The sequence below is a fragment of the Semicossyphus pulcher genome, unplaced genomic scaffold (genome assembly GCF_022749685.1).
Source record: "Semicossyphus pulcher isolate SPU_LCO1_2020_fin unplaced genomic scaffold, fSemPul1.0.p SCAF_13, whole genome shotgun sequence".
NCBI classification, from domain to species: domain Eukaryota; kingdom Metazoa; phylum Chordata; class Actinopteri; order Labriformes; family Labridae; genus Semicossyphus; species Semicossyphus pulcher.
Window position 1 is genome coordinate 13,592,431 of NW_027211637.1, and position 13,188 is coordinate 13,605,618.

At 41.5% G+C, this 13,188-nt stretch overlaps 2 protein-coding genes across 3 annotated transcripts in view; both read left to right on the forward strand.

Moving 5' to 3' along the window:
- The window catches only part of LOC138589201 (band 4.1-like protein 1), a 41,627-nt gene extending 29,923 nt beyond the window's left edge, over positions 1-11,704 (forward strand). Inside the window, exons 13-22 of one of the 2 annotated variants that reach the window (XM_069659397.1) lie at positions 493-531; positions 2,196-2,351; positions 4,850-4,900; positions 5,316-5,717; positions 6,606-6,827; positions 6,921-6,980; positions 7,214-7,303; positions 7,458-7,538; positions 8,763-8,879; positions 8,989-11,704. In XM_069659397.1, coding sequence (XP_069515498.1) covers positions 493-531; positions 2,196-2,351; positions 4,850-4,900; positions 5,316-5,717; positions 6,606-6,827; positions 6,921-6,980; positions 7,214-7,303; positions 7,458-7,538; positions 8,763-8,879; positions 8,989-8,994 — 1,224 coding nt within the window. In that variant the 3' untranslated portion in view covers positions 8,995-11,704. Of the gene's footprint in view, positions 1-492; positions 532-2,195; positions 2,352-4,849; positions 4,901-5,315; positions 5,718-6,605; positions 6,828-6,920; positions 6,981-7,213; positions 7,304-7,457; positions 7,539-8,762 lie in introns of both variants that reach the window. The other variant, XM_069659396.1, reaches the window with a different exon arrangement.
- On the forward strand, positions 2,668-4,038 carry LOC138589202 (uncharacterized). Its single transcript, XM_069659398.1, has one exon. The coding sequence runs from the start codon at positions 2,707-2,709 to the stop codon at positions 3,814-3,816; it is 1,110 nt and encodes a 369-aa protein (XP_069515499.1). The 5' UTR covers positions 2,668-2,706; the 3' UTR covers positions 3,817-4,038.
- Positions 11,705-13,188: the final 1,484 nt, after the last annotated feature.

Here is a 13,188-nt window from a genome sequence, read left to right on the forward strand (position 1 = left end):
AGACTAGTAGTTGAGCCACAGTAATAACCTGCTAAATGAAATATTGCAGTGAAAACAACATCAAAGTACAACGAAACATACAAAAGCTGTTTAGCCGGCTCATTTGAGAAAGCACTCTGCTGCTGCTTCCGCCCAATTCTACCAAATCCTTCATAAATTCCCGACTAACCCTCCCCTCATCCATCTTTCTCACATTCCTATTCATTCAAAACTGTAATCACCATCCCTACTTTTTCTCTATTTGGCCTAATTTCCCCTAATTTCTGCTCCTCCCCTTACTTGTAAGACTTCTCAGTATGAGGTCTCTCTCCTCTCCAGCTCTTAAATCACCTCTGAGAATCAGGGCATCTTTTCTGCTGATGATATTTCTTTTAACCCGGCATCCCGCCTCTAACAGTTCTTCTCTTGTCCCTGCTGTAATGCTAACATGCTCTGCTGACCTCTGCTCTCTTCTGTCTGACCTCTCTGTCGTCCATGCGTCCTCTCCTGCAGGCTGAGGAGGCAGGCTCGCCTGTAGACTCAAAACCAGAGGTATTTTGGCCTTGGACCTCCGTGTCTGTCTGTGTGGTTTTGGTCGTTGTAGGTCATGCATTGGTTCTTTCTGTTTCTTTTTTGATTGTTTGTCTCTGGAGGGAATGTTTCTATTCATGTCATGATTTCCTGGTTTCCACTGAGTCTAATCCATGGAAACTGCATGAAAGGATCTTCAGATGAATAGACACCAAACATTTAATCGAAATGTATTCAGGCATTGTTTGCTCTCTTTGTCTGCCTGCTGACGAAGAGCTACAGTCAAAAATCCACATTAGATTTTCATTAAGCTGTTAAGACTGACTGAAACAGTACTAGTGGAAAAAGCTTTCAGTCTTTTTTTTTAGTTGTCAAATCATGTTTAAGAGCGTGCATTATAGAGTCCCTGCGTGAAATTAACAGGATTGATAGTTATTAGCAGGATAAACAGATGGCCCCTGAGCACTGTTGATGATTTAGTGAATGTGTGGTTCCCCAGTTGACAAATCTCCCGGTACTCAAGCTGAGATGCGTAAACACTCAGTGAAATATTAATATTTTGTTTGTTTGTTGTTTTGAACAAATTCATTTTATATTTAATTTAAATGGTAATGTTTTTCCAGTGTTTCTAGTCCTGTTTTATCCCTGTGCAGGTATGTGTGGTAGTGTGCTTAGGTACTTAAATATTGGCATCGCATTAGTTACAGAAGCGTCTGTTCATTTATGGTTTTGTAATGTCCTCTCACCAAACGTTTGGATGAAGAAGAATGGGAATAATTCCCCTCGCCAAGCACTTACCTTCAGTCAATAGCAGACTGCATTAATTATCAATCGTCTGACTCTGAAATGGATTGTCTTCTTGGCAGAACATTAAATGGCTTAACAGTCTTAAAAGGCTTAAAAGCCCCGGTGGTGTCAACTGTTTCTGTCTGTCTGTCTGTCTGGCCGCCTGCCTTTTGGACTCACCTGCAGCACTTTACCTCTTTGTCTCTGCACGCTTCTGTTCTCCACCCCTCCCCGCCCTAATCCTCAACCTCCTGCTTTGCTCAAAAAACCCCCCCAAAAAAACCCTTCACTTCATCTCACTCGGCCCACCTCGGGCTCCCTCCTCTGTCGGACTAGGATGTGGCCACCCCGCGGCCCAAACAGGAGGTACTGCTTGTGTTTTCTTCTTGGCATGTGCCGTGTGTGACGCTCATCAGGTGTGCTGTGAAATGTGTGCCTGTCACTTCCTGTTAGAACAAAGTAAACAACAACAGCAGTTTAAGTTATCTTAAGCCAAGTAATGGTTCTGTGTACCACTTTGCATGTCAGTGGCACGTAGAACTAGTCTCAATTTTAGTGCTTTCCGTTATATGTAGCAACAGCACTATTGGTTAATGTAGGGTTAAATACAGTGTGCCCCTGTAATTAGAAGAACAATGAAAATGTTGGAAATACTGTGATTGGTGTGTTATTATAAGTTCTCTTTACGCTTCTGGTCTTTGTTAGAATCTGTATTGTCTAACATTGTGCTACAATATCTAATTTATCCTTCAACACAGTTAAGAAACAAAAGCAGTTAGTCACGCACCACTCCCTCATCAGAAAAACCTTCAGCATCATTTTCAGCTTAGTCCACATGTGGTCGTATTGAAGATTGAATTCACGCTGTGTCCCTAATGTGACCTTTTCCATCTACGCAGCAGTTCCTGGATAAGCCCGAAGATGTTCTGCAAAAGCACCAGGCCAGCATCAACGAGCTGAAGAGAGCTCTGCGGCAGCCTAACAGCAAGATGGCCCAAAGGGAGAAACGCCTCTCCTCCAACACCCCTCCAGGAGGAACCCCCGAGCGGAAACCAGTAAGAATGAGATAGTGTTCCTGAGTTATAAAACCTACTATACTACGTTTGGTTTTCACAGTATTATGATTTTATATAAATGTTTGTCCTCCTGTCCACTTTTTGCACTCTCTTTTAAAATATTGATTCCATTGAGCCCAAACAGACAATCAGAAATACACCAAGGTCTGCACAGTCATAGGTCCCCAAATTATTTGCTTGTTTTCCTACAATAATAATTCTACAATAGTAAAGAGGGGTATGACATAAACAATTGGAGGGCAGTGTATCTAGCTAGGCTAATGCAACTGTCTACTCTATGTCAACATAGGCGACCGGTGATGCTTATGAAGGAGCGCTGGATATTTACTCTAATATGGAAAAGAATAAGACCTCTCCCATGAGTAGAGACATGTTCTCTGTGACACCCTGGACTGACGTTAATATTAGCAGGGACTCTTTTAAAGCTAGACCTGGAACATCGCCAAAACCGGGAACAGACTTTACAGCAACAGGACGAACAGATGTGGACGACACAGTAGCAACAAACGGGCATCATTACGATTCTTTAATAGCAAGAAATGTTCAAGAAAATGGATATGGCTCGCCGTCTGACAAAGAAAGGAGTGCAGCGATTTACAGAGATCTGAGGCAGTGTCAGTTTGAGCACAACATTCATCGAGAGAGACCAAAGAACTTTGAGACTCCGGTTGCTGTGGATTCTCTCCCAAAGGGCAAAGTGGGGAGAAGTGAGAGTGACATGAGGCATTGTGAGACTCGGAAAATAAAAGAGCCGAGCCCCACGGGAGCAAAAGATTTCAACAAAACTGAGAACTCGCACTCAGAAGTCACCAAAATAGTTCCTCTCAAGCCACAAAGATCAAAGAAGTCTTTGAATAAAGACAACAAAGGTGTTGCAAACCCTCAAACTCAGAGCAGATCTGATAGCGGCGTCTTCGGCACGACTGGGGATGTACAGATGACAGAATCAAAAGGCGGATCCTGCGAGGCAGGAAGGAGAGTGGATGATTATACTGTACTGCAATCTGCCACAGATGTTGTCAAGGAAAACACAGGGGCCGCTAAATACCAGAGCGAAGCTGCAATGTCACATCCTCAGCAAACTCTGCTACATCAACAGATTAAGAAGGAGCTGCTTGGACAACAGGAGCTCAGAGGTACGACAGGATACAGTCAGTGGACGGATCATTTTACAAACAACTCAGAGTTTAAAGAGATTCTTCCCTCTGGCCCCAAATTTCCTACAGCTCCACCTCGAAGTCTTCCTCTGAAAACGCAGTGGTCCCGAGACAGACCCTCGGACAACAGCCACATCCACTACCGGACGCCCGGCCAAGAAACAGCCAACAAGAGGAAGCAAGCGGTAAACCATCAGCCCCCCCCTAACCTGTTTGTCCATCATCGGAAAGTCAAACATTGCATGAGCTTCAGGCGATGTCGTGCAAATCTTGTTTTTACCATCTAAAAACAAAAAAAAAAAATCACACACACATTCTTCAGAACTCATGTGGCCATGTATGAGAAAGCAAAAGTTCACCTTCTTCCTCCGCATCGCATCATTGGCCCAGAGGTCTTTTTGCTTTCCGTTGTTCCCCCCTCCGCAACGCTTGACATCTGCTTGGCCATTTCAGAACGCTGCGGGGCCTTTAAGCAAAGTTCACAATGCTTACAAGCTTCAGGCGTCCCTTTTTATCCCACCTTAACTTGTCACGTTAACACCTGGTCTCTCCTTCCAACATCCTCACAGGATTAAGGTGGCTGCTGTTGCAAGGAGCTCAAGACCTTTTCACCATTTTTCTTTGAAACCTCTTTCTCACATAATTTAAATCCTTTTTATATATGGCTGAGAAGGGCATTTGAGCCAAATGTTCTGCCTTGGCACCTCTGTAGCAGCAGTAGAAAATGAAAAAAGGCGATGAGATGTAATCACAGGCTGCAGAGCTGCCAAACCTCTTCAGGGCACAGGCATTCATATGCTGCATTTACCAATATGAATACCTTTTTCCTGCAAGGGATTTAGAAAAACCAAACCTTTCAGTGCATGGCATTACCATTGCACAGTCATGTTTAATTATGTCAGCCTCTGAAATATACCCTACTGTATGTGCATGCTTCTGACACTAGCCTTAAGCTTAGCAGTATCTGGGAATTATCATATGTGTTATTTATTGAGCCCTGGAGTGGTAGCCCCGGAAATGTAAACACTTAATGCATTTAGTGTTTACATTTCAGAAATAATTACGCGGTAACTCCACCCAGCACAAAAGCAATTAGCTTTAAAGCTGTAAGACGAGAACATGGTTGCTCTGAATGTGACGAATAATTCTTCTATCAGCTGTGTGGGGCTGCAGAAAGAATGCCATAGCAAAAAACTGCAATTACACACGTTAGCTCGAGGATAGAGGTGTATCGTAGTTTGTGGATGTTATTTCTTTGAATTGAAATGTTTGATTATTTTATATTAATGTTCGCTGTTTGTTCTGTTCTTTATTCTACAGGAGACGCCTCCCACACCTGCTATTCATGAGGAACCTCTCAACGAAGCTTCAGTGAGTCATCTCTCTGCTACACCAGTCTCTTTGTTATTTTTCCTTCTTTTTAGCCAATCCTTTGGAAATGAGTAGACATACTGCATTTTATTATCCAATAAGCCACTGGTTTCATTTGTCTGTTTCGTATGGAGAAAATGTGGAAAATATCTTGCAATTGTTTCATTAAAGGAACGCTCTTAAAATAATTCTGATCTGTTAAACACCAACAAAATAAAAAACACGATATGACCGCTAACCGCTAGAACCGCTAACATTACATAATAACTAAATCTATGTTTTCTGATGCTGTTAAAAGAGAACAGGCCTGTTATTTTTATTCTGCTCAGTGAAGAAATTCAAACTGCAACTGTGTTTTTTTCTGTAGCTCACATTTCCTGATGACCCTTGTAAGTTATATGGTTTCTTTTTGCAGAGGGAACCATGGGAGAGACGCCTGGGCTCCGTCTCAGAGGACGACCAGGACCACGAGATCCTGTACCTGAAGGAAACCCACCTGGGCATCGAGCGCAAATGCTCCAGCATCACGGTCAGCTCGACGTCCAGCTTGGAAGCCGAAGTGGACTTCACCGTCCTCACAGATCTGCACACGGGCATGGAGGAGTTCTCCAGGGGCATGTCGGAGCTGGGAGACAGGGATCTGTCGCCTGATGGGGGTCTGTGCTTTGGCATCGACTTTCTCCAGCAGCAGGGTCCCTCTGAGCCGCCTCCTCCGTTAGTGTCGGCTCCTCTATCCAGAGGAGCGAGCAGCAGCCCTCCGGCCAAACAATTCCAGGCTGAAGAAGTCCGACCGGAGGTCAAACGGCCTGACGTGCAGGTACAAAGAACAAAGATATTATATCAAGTGCGTGTGGAAGACTTGGAGGCTTTTACTTCTTTAGTTTGCAGTTTTCAGGCAGGTAACAAGATCTATTTTTAGACACCTAAAAATATGCTTATGCAAGGGTTTTATTTCTCTGCTTTGTTTTAACTAGAAGCATTGGGGAAATATAAGAAACGAGTGAACAGTGAAAGTGTTTTGCAAAAACAACAGGAAATGGGGCTATAACACCAGCAAATCCCCCTGTCAGTGCCACCTCAGTGTGATGACAGGTCGTCAAAGCACACAGCGTCACAGCTGTTGACGACTCGCTGCAGGTTTTGTTTACAAGCTCTCGTTGGCGTGTGCAGTGGTTGGTCAATGTGAATGAAACATACAGAAATAGAACAGTCACAACAATTCCACTGTGGTCGAAGAAAGAACAAAACAAATCAAGGTGTGATCGCACCCCAAGTGTGTGTCACAGTGTCAGTGTAGTTTCTGTGTTCAGTTTTAGGATGTTATATTGTTATGTACAGTATAACAATCTGCCTTTTCAAATGTACAGTTAATGTAATATATTGTTGCTCCTGAGGAGACAGAGGACAGTTAGAAGCTGTAGTGAGAGCTGCTAACATGCAATGTGCTTGGAGTTTAATGCTCGCTATCAGGCAGCGCTGACGGGTCATGACTAAAAAACCTTTGAATTATCTCCGTCCCTTTTGTTCTTATTTCTTTTATCTTATTTGAATATCTTTTTTAAGCACTAAGCTTAAAAGACATTGTCCCTCTACTGTTACATTACAACAACACGTGTTTCTGCTTTGGTTCTTTGCATCAGAAGCTTTAATAAATATTTTCATCTGTCATATAATTGATAATAATACTTGTTTTTTTCCTCTGAAGCCGGTCGTACCCAAAAAACCAAAGAGGTCTGTGCCGGTGTCGTCGTCAGTGGACAGAGATCAGTCGTACAGAGAAGCAGGCCGCGTCTCTGCCGTCACACCGCTGAGCAGGGAGGCCAGTGATGTCATGCCCACGCCGGCAGTGAGGAAGACGGACGTCCGGACGGAGACTCAGCCCAATGGGTCAGAGGTCACCACCACCATCGTAGAGTTCACAGATCAGGTAAAAAGCAGAATGTAGAGAGAAATATTGAAGATAACAAATGTTTTTGATACATAATGAATACATAACACATAATGAATTTGTGTGTCTCAGGATCACGGTATCACTAGCCTGAGTGAAGTTTCTTACTCTACGAGACAGAGTGTTTCCCCTGTGAGTACAAGGAGAAGGACCTCTCCAATTTTAACTCAACCTGCAGCAAACTCCTTCCTGCTCTGTGGGGATTAAACCTACTTACTGTGCAAAATCCAAAGACCTGAATTTATTAATATGAGCCTGACTGGATGTCCTCAAATGTCCAAAAAGAATCACTGCTCGGGTATCATTTGATTTGTGTGTTTGTTTACAGTATTTGCCTAATGCTAACATCTGTTCTGCTTCTTCAGGTGCACATGAGCAGTCTTGGAAGAGAGACATCAGGTTCGCCCATCCTCGTCACTGAAAACGTTACCTCAGCAACCACTCACGTCACCAAGGTAGAGAAGTCTGAGTGGAAGTGATAAAGCCTATGATTTAAGTTATTATAGGGTTTTTGCGTGACGAGGTGCAGTTCCTCTGGTCTGCGTGAATGGAGTTAAATGTGAGCTCTACTTCTGAAGGCTATTTAAAGAAAAGCTTTGTGTGTTGCAGACGGTGAAAGGAGGATATTCAGAGACCAGGATCGAGAAGAGGATCATAATCACAGGAGACGATGATGTGGACCAGGAACAGGTGAGCTGAAATGAACAAATGAACTGTGGATGAAACAGTTAAGTCATAGTTATCATAGGATCAAAGTTACTGGTTTAATCCTTATAATTTAAACATTGCACGAATATATTTTGCAGACATTAGCATATCTCAGGTACTATGGAAGCCTGTTTCTGCCACTTGCATGAACAAAAAAAACATCCTGCAAGTCATTATATTGAAAAACTTTCTCATTATTTTTACTTAGTATCTCAAAATAATGAGAAACTATCTCAATATTTCAACTTATACTGACCATCAAGAAGCCGTGTGTACTGGTTTGCTTTCTGTCACTGTCATCAGAAAAGAGGTGTGGCTTGTATAGGCGGATGAAGAGTAAGCTACTCTCAACAGAAGCTAAACTCAGGTGTGTCATAAAGGTATTGTGAATCTGGTGCCAACTGGTCCATGTTGGCCTGTCCCCCCCCCGCTCCACTATCATTAGTGGGGGGTTAGTTTTACATTTGTATTTCAATAAATTGAAAAATGTTAGTGTGTGCATCTGGCAGACTACGAAACTCGTCAGTCACCCACATTCTATTACTGTAATCTGGACACTATTGTGTGTAATAACACAATTAACATTTTTTTGCTGCATTTTGTCATTTGTACAAGTAGATTCACACTAAGTCAAAATATTGACACGCTAAGTCTAAATATTGAGATACTAAGTCATTTTTTTGAGACACTAAGTTGAAATATTGAGAAAGTTGCTCAGTATAATGACTTATAGGATATTTTTTTTGTCCAAGTATTGGAAACAGGCTTCCACATAGATCAGATCATCATCAGCAAGGTCAAATCTTTTTCAAAGCAATAATCTTAACAATATTCAGTTTACAAAAATAAATGACAAAGAAAAGCAGCGGACACTGTTATGCCTTTATTAATATGTGCTTGAAAACATTTTTGTAAAATGTATGATTAACAATATAGTAAGAGGTTATTTTAATCTTTCTGAATTAAATGTTTCAGATTCCTTTGCAAGCATAAAAATGTGCCTTTTCTCATGAAGAATCTTGAATAGCCTGTCTTGAACTGGAATGGTAGTGGATTCTATGATATAATTCAACAGGGACTTAAACTGAAATTCAGTCTTATAACGCACATAAAACACTAAAAGAAAATAAAGAAAGAAAGAAAAAAAAAAGAAATATAAATATAGTAAGTAGTACATTTGCTTCTGTGGTTTATTTTCCCCTGCAGGCTCTGGCTATTGCAATCCAGGAAGCCAAGCAGCAGCATCCCGACATGCAGGTGACCAAGGCAGTGGTTGTCAGGGAAACGGAATCGTCCACTGAGGATCGACACGGTGCATCAGAGGTACAGGTACCATCTTGACTCCAGTAGATAATATCTGGCCAGGATTTAGACTCACAACCCCCCTGTGAGGTGATTTCAGGTTTTACCATCCTCTCTTTTTTGTCCTCAGTCGTGATTCCCTGAGACGAGAGCGCCCCCTTTTGGACCACAAGTGTCAGTGCTGGACGTGAAATTGCCTCCCATCATCCCAACTGATAGACTGCTGCCAGTGGCAACTCAAATGGAGCATCTTGTTCACATTCACACACACACATATGGCTGAAACAAGACTCCTGTGAAATACTTATGTTGTTTGTTTTTATTAATACATTTCACTACTGAAATCATTATTGTGCAGCAAGTGGTTTGGTGGTTGTGTGGCTGAAAGAAGCCTTGATTTGTCAACAGTGTGCTACCAGGAATCAGCTAGAACAATGTAAGTAATTATCTGACAAAATTCCCTGATAACCTCTCAGGGCCACTATATTCAAAACCTCTTTTTTTAAAGTTTTCCTCAAAGTTAACTAGTGCAGAAGGGGTTTGTTTTAATAATCTGCGTACTAATTCACACTGTGGAATAAACCAAGGTTATGTGCCATGTCGGTACGCTTCAAAAAAAAGGTCCTGCACAGTCTTCTCGGTGTCTGTCCTGCTGTTTCGATCAGATTCCTTCTGAAAAAACTGATTCCTGCTTAAAAAATCCTGCTGTGCGTCTTAATAAGTAAAATAATCCATTACATGTAGCTCGGTACGGTTAAAGCATTCAGTGAAGCGGGGTTCATTGAGAGCAGAGCAAACCCTACTTTTAGTTTTCACTCCTGTGCAGCCAGCCAAATGAACAAATGAGCTTTGTCCCGCCCCCCGTCACACTGACTGATGAGGACAAAGCGAGGAGGAGGATCCTTGTCGAGGCAACAAGGTCCTTTCTGGTGTTTATTCAAGTGTTTGTTATTAACGGCCAAAGTCGGAGCTAGTCTGATCTCTATACTTCCTCTATCTGTCTTAAGATTTTACTTCTGTTCTGTATTTTATCGTGATGAGTGAGTGCGACATGTGTGAAAGGATGTGATGAGAGTTAATGCAACATAATGGATTTGAACTTTTGAGAATATCTGTGTACATGTCTGGACTTTAGGAGCTTTTTAATACAAACAGTGTACCTGTTGTATTTATTCAAATGGTGGAGATGTAGTTTCTGAGCATGCTGATGTTTCAGAATGAGCCCAGTTTCTCTCCTTATGCCTTTAGATATGCTTTCACAATTCTGCTGGATATGAAACCACTTTGTGTAGTAGGTACATAGAGTAGGCTCACACCCTTATTCAAGTCACAGAACGGGCTGTATTCGAGATAACGTTTGCATGATCATTTCTTGCATTATTGGATTGTTATTGAGTAAAGAGAGGATATCCAGGATCATAACAAATTACAAAGATATAAAGGCTGAATTTGACGCAATCTGAGGTCAAATCTAAGTTTGGATGTGTAAAATAAAAAAGGAAATTAAGCTTCCCAACAGGAAATGAAGAATATTCATCAAAATAAATGGGACGTATCAAGAACATAAACAATGATAGCATAATGGCTGCAGATTCTGTTACAACAGAAATATTTCCAGATGCAGTTAAATGTATCTTTAATCTACCGATCAGTTTGCTTTTAATTCAATTTCCCAGTCGAGGAACAGGAAGAAGCCCTTAATGCCTGTATTCAATTGTGGTGACCGTTGTTTTTTCACCACATTGTACAACAACTTTCTTCATCTTTCGTCAAAGCCTGCAGAAATGGTATCATGTATCACAGCCCTTCCAATACTCTTTCAATCAGCGTACAGTGTTATAAGTAAAATATACAGTAGGAGCAGCATCTCTGAACCTGTAGTTCTGTGTGGTTCGGTACATGAATGTTAGAGGGATGCCGTAGATGTGTAGTGTGCCCGTTGAGGTAGCGGTCAAATTGTACAAACTCTGATTTTGTATGAAAATAACTTTATATGAACAAGCTACTTTTAATTACAGAAGTGCCAGGAAGTCAAATGCATAAACTTGACAGGACGAGGTTTCCCTTTAAGTGTGGTGTCTTTAACATGATCTGCAATGCTCCTTGCATAAGTCACATTTTATATTAAATCAATACATGCAGCAGAAAATTCACTCAATTGAGAAGATGTTCAAACTGTCATGTCAGGTTTATGAGGGTTTGACTGAGGTATAACTTTGGCTTTCAGACACTAAACTTTACTGTTCACATGTGTGGTACCTTTGTATTTTGTTTCCAAAAATCTGTTGGCCACTTAGGGATGTGGGTGTCAAACTGGAAGGTGAAAAAAACATATGCAGCCATGCATACCTTGTACTGTTTATTTGGTACTGTTTGGTGGATTGTGAAGATGTAAAGTAGTAAATGGCCATGGGCATGATGTACACGAAGGGGCACACACCTGTTACCTAAAAAAAAAAGAGAGCTTTGCAACAACATCCAGCATACCCAGCGGAAACCCCTCTCACCTTTCTTCACTACAATTTGAAATCAGCCTTGAGTCAACCTGCAAGGTCACACTTACCTTCCTCAGTCCAGAACTGACCTGCTCCTGGACGCCAGTCAACTAATAACCAGACTGTGATTAATCGCAGACATTTGGCTGCATGGCTGTGACACCTGCTGTCCGAGTCTGATTGGATGGCCTCTGGCTGACCCTTAAACCTAGCCCTCTCCTCTCTGTACAGCGCCCTCCTCCTTCTCTACAGCTTCATCCCTTCTGCTCTGCTGCTCTCCATTGCTTGGTGCTGTGTCTTTGTTGTACATTGTACTTGCATTCCTTCGAAATGAATAAAGAAGAAAGACAAATAAGAACAATATGAGAAGGGAATCTATTTCCCGTATCGTGTTTGTCTTTTTCCATCTGCTGTGTTTCTTTGTCCTCGAGCACTGGCATGAAGAGCAGCTGCTGTATTTTACAATCATGAAGAAATATGCAGTATAAAAATAAGGTTTTACGTTTCTTACATAAATGTAGTCCTGGTGTCATATGAGGATGCTGCAAACAATGTTTCAATGGTCTGCATTTAAACCATAACATAGTATTTGAACCTACTGAATAGGAAAGATATATCATTGTAGATTGTATAGATGCTCTCCTTTCCTGTGAGGGCACCAAACAAATCTCAAGGAGGTGACAAATTGAGAATTTACAAGTATAGATCCGCAGGTATTGATTGCACTTATGAGTATCTGTTGTATACGAGGAAGGACAAAAGAGGAAAGAGGGCTGCTCTCGCTGTCTCGCTTGTGTGATTTTGAGGAGGTCGCGGGCGCTGAGCACAGAAACACATTTACAACAAAAAGGCTTAAAGAGATTAAAGTGTCCATTCTGAAATTGCAGAGTCGGGTCCTGATGTTTAATTGAATGGAATACTGCAGCATGACCTGAAGTAAGCGCTTCTTACAAGAAAACCCCATACGTAACAGCTCGTTTAAATTAGGTCTTGTCGAGGAAAGGTGGGGGTGGGGGGGCTGAAAACCCTTTTCCGGTATGAAACACAGCTGCATTATAGATTTGGTTAAATTCAGTTTTGCAGTTTTTCTGATTCTCCAAAGGCTCCATTCCTTATTTATTGAATCATCTTTCCCCCCTTTAAAGTATCAAAAAATAAGTAATGATAGAGGAACACTTGGAAGCTGATAAGTGGTATACTGATATAACTTCATACTTTAGATTATGCATGGAAATACCAAATGTGGGAATCTTTTGAATGACAGGTGTTTATCCCCCCTTGTGAATTTTAGTTATTGCAGAGGTTTGACAACTTTGTCCTATGACTGTGTCCCAATAGAAGTAGTGCCTACAGCTTTGTAGGTCAGGCTTATGTGCTTTAAAACAAAGTAACTGTACTTCATGTGAGTTTCATGTTCTTTTTATCTTCGACTCTAGCCCCTTGATAACATGTGACCTTTATGTCTAGTTAATGAAGCTGTGCAATTTTATTCTTAACCTAAGAAGAAGCGGTTTGACAAAAAACGTACCTGATCCAATTAATAGCTCTCTTCCTGTGCAAACTCAAATGGTCTCATTCTTTCTGAGTAACATCTTTTTCTTAACTAGTATCTTAGTATCGTTATATTAACTAGTTATCATTTTCTGCAAATCACAGACCTAAATGCGAATATTTGATTTGGACCATGGTGACTTATGCTGAACACCTAACCTGCTCTGGAGCAGGTTATGTTGGAGATTACAGATCAACCCGAACTAAACACCACCTACTGACCAATCAGGTCTCTGAATTAGGAGCTCTGAGAGCAGATCGTAGGAGAGACAGAGAGCGGTAAA

What these genes read in the sequence shown, in the direction of transcription:
- LOC138589202 (XM_069659398.1), top strand. Translation starts at nt 2,707, where the DNA reads ATGGAAAAGAATAAGACCTCTCCCATGAGTAGAGACATGTTCTCTGTG.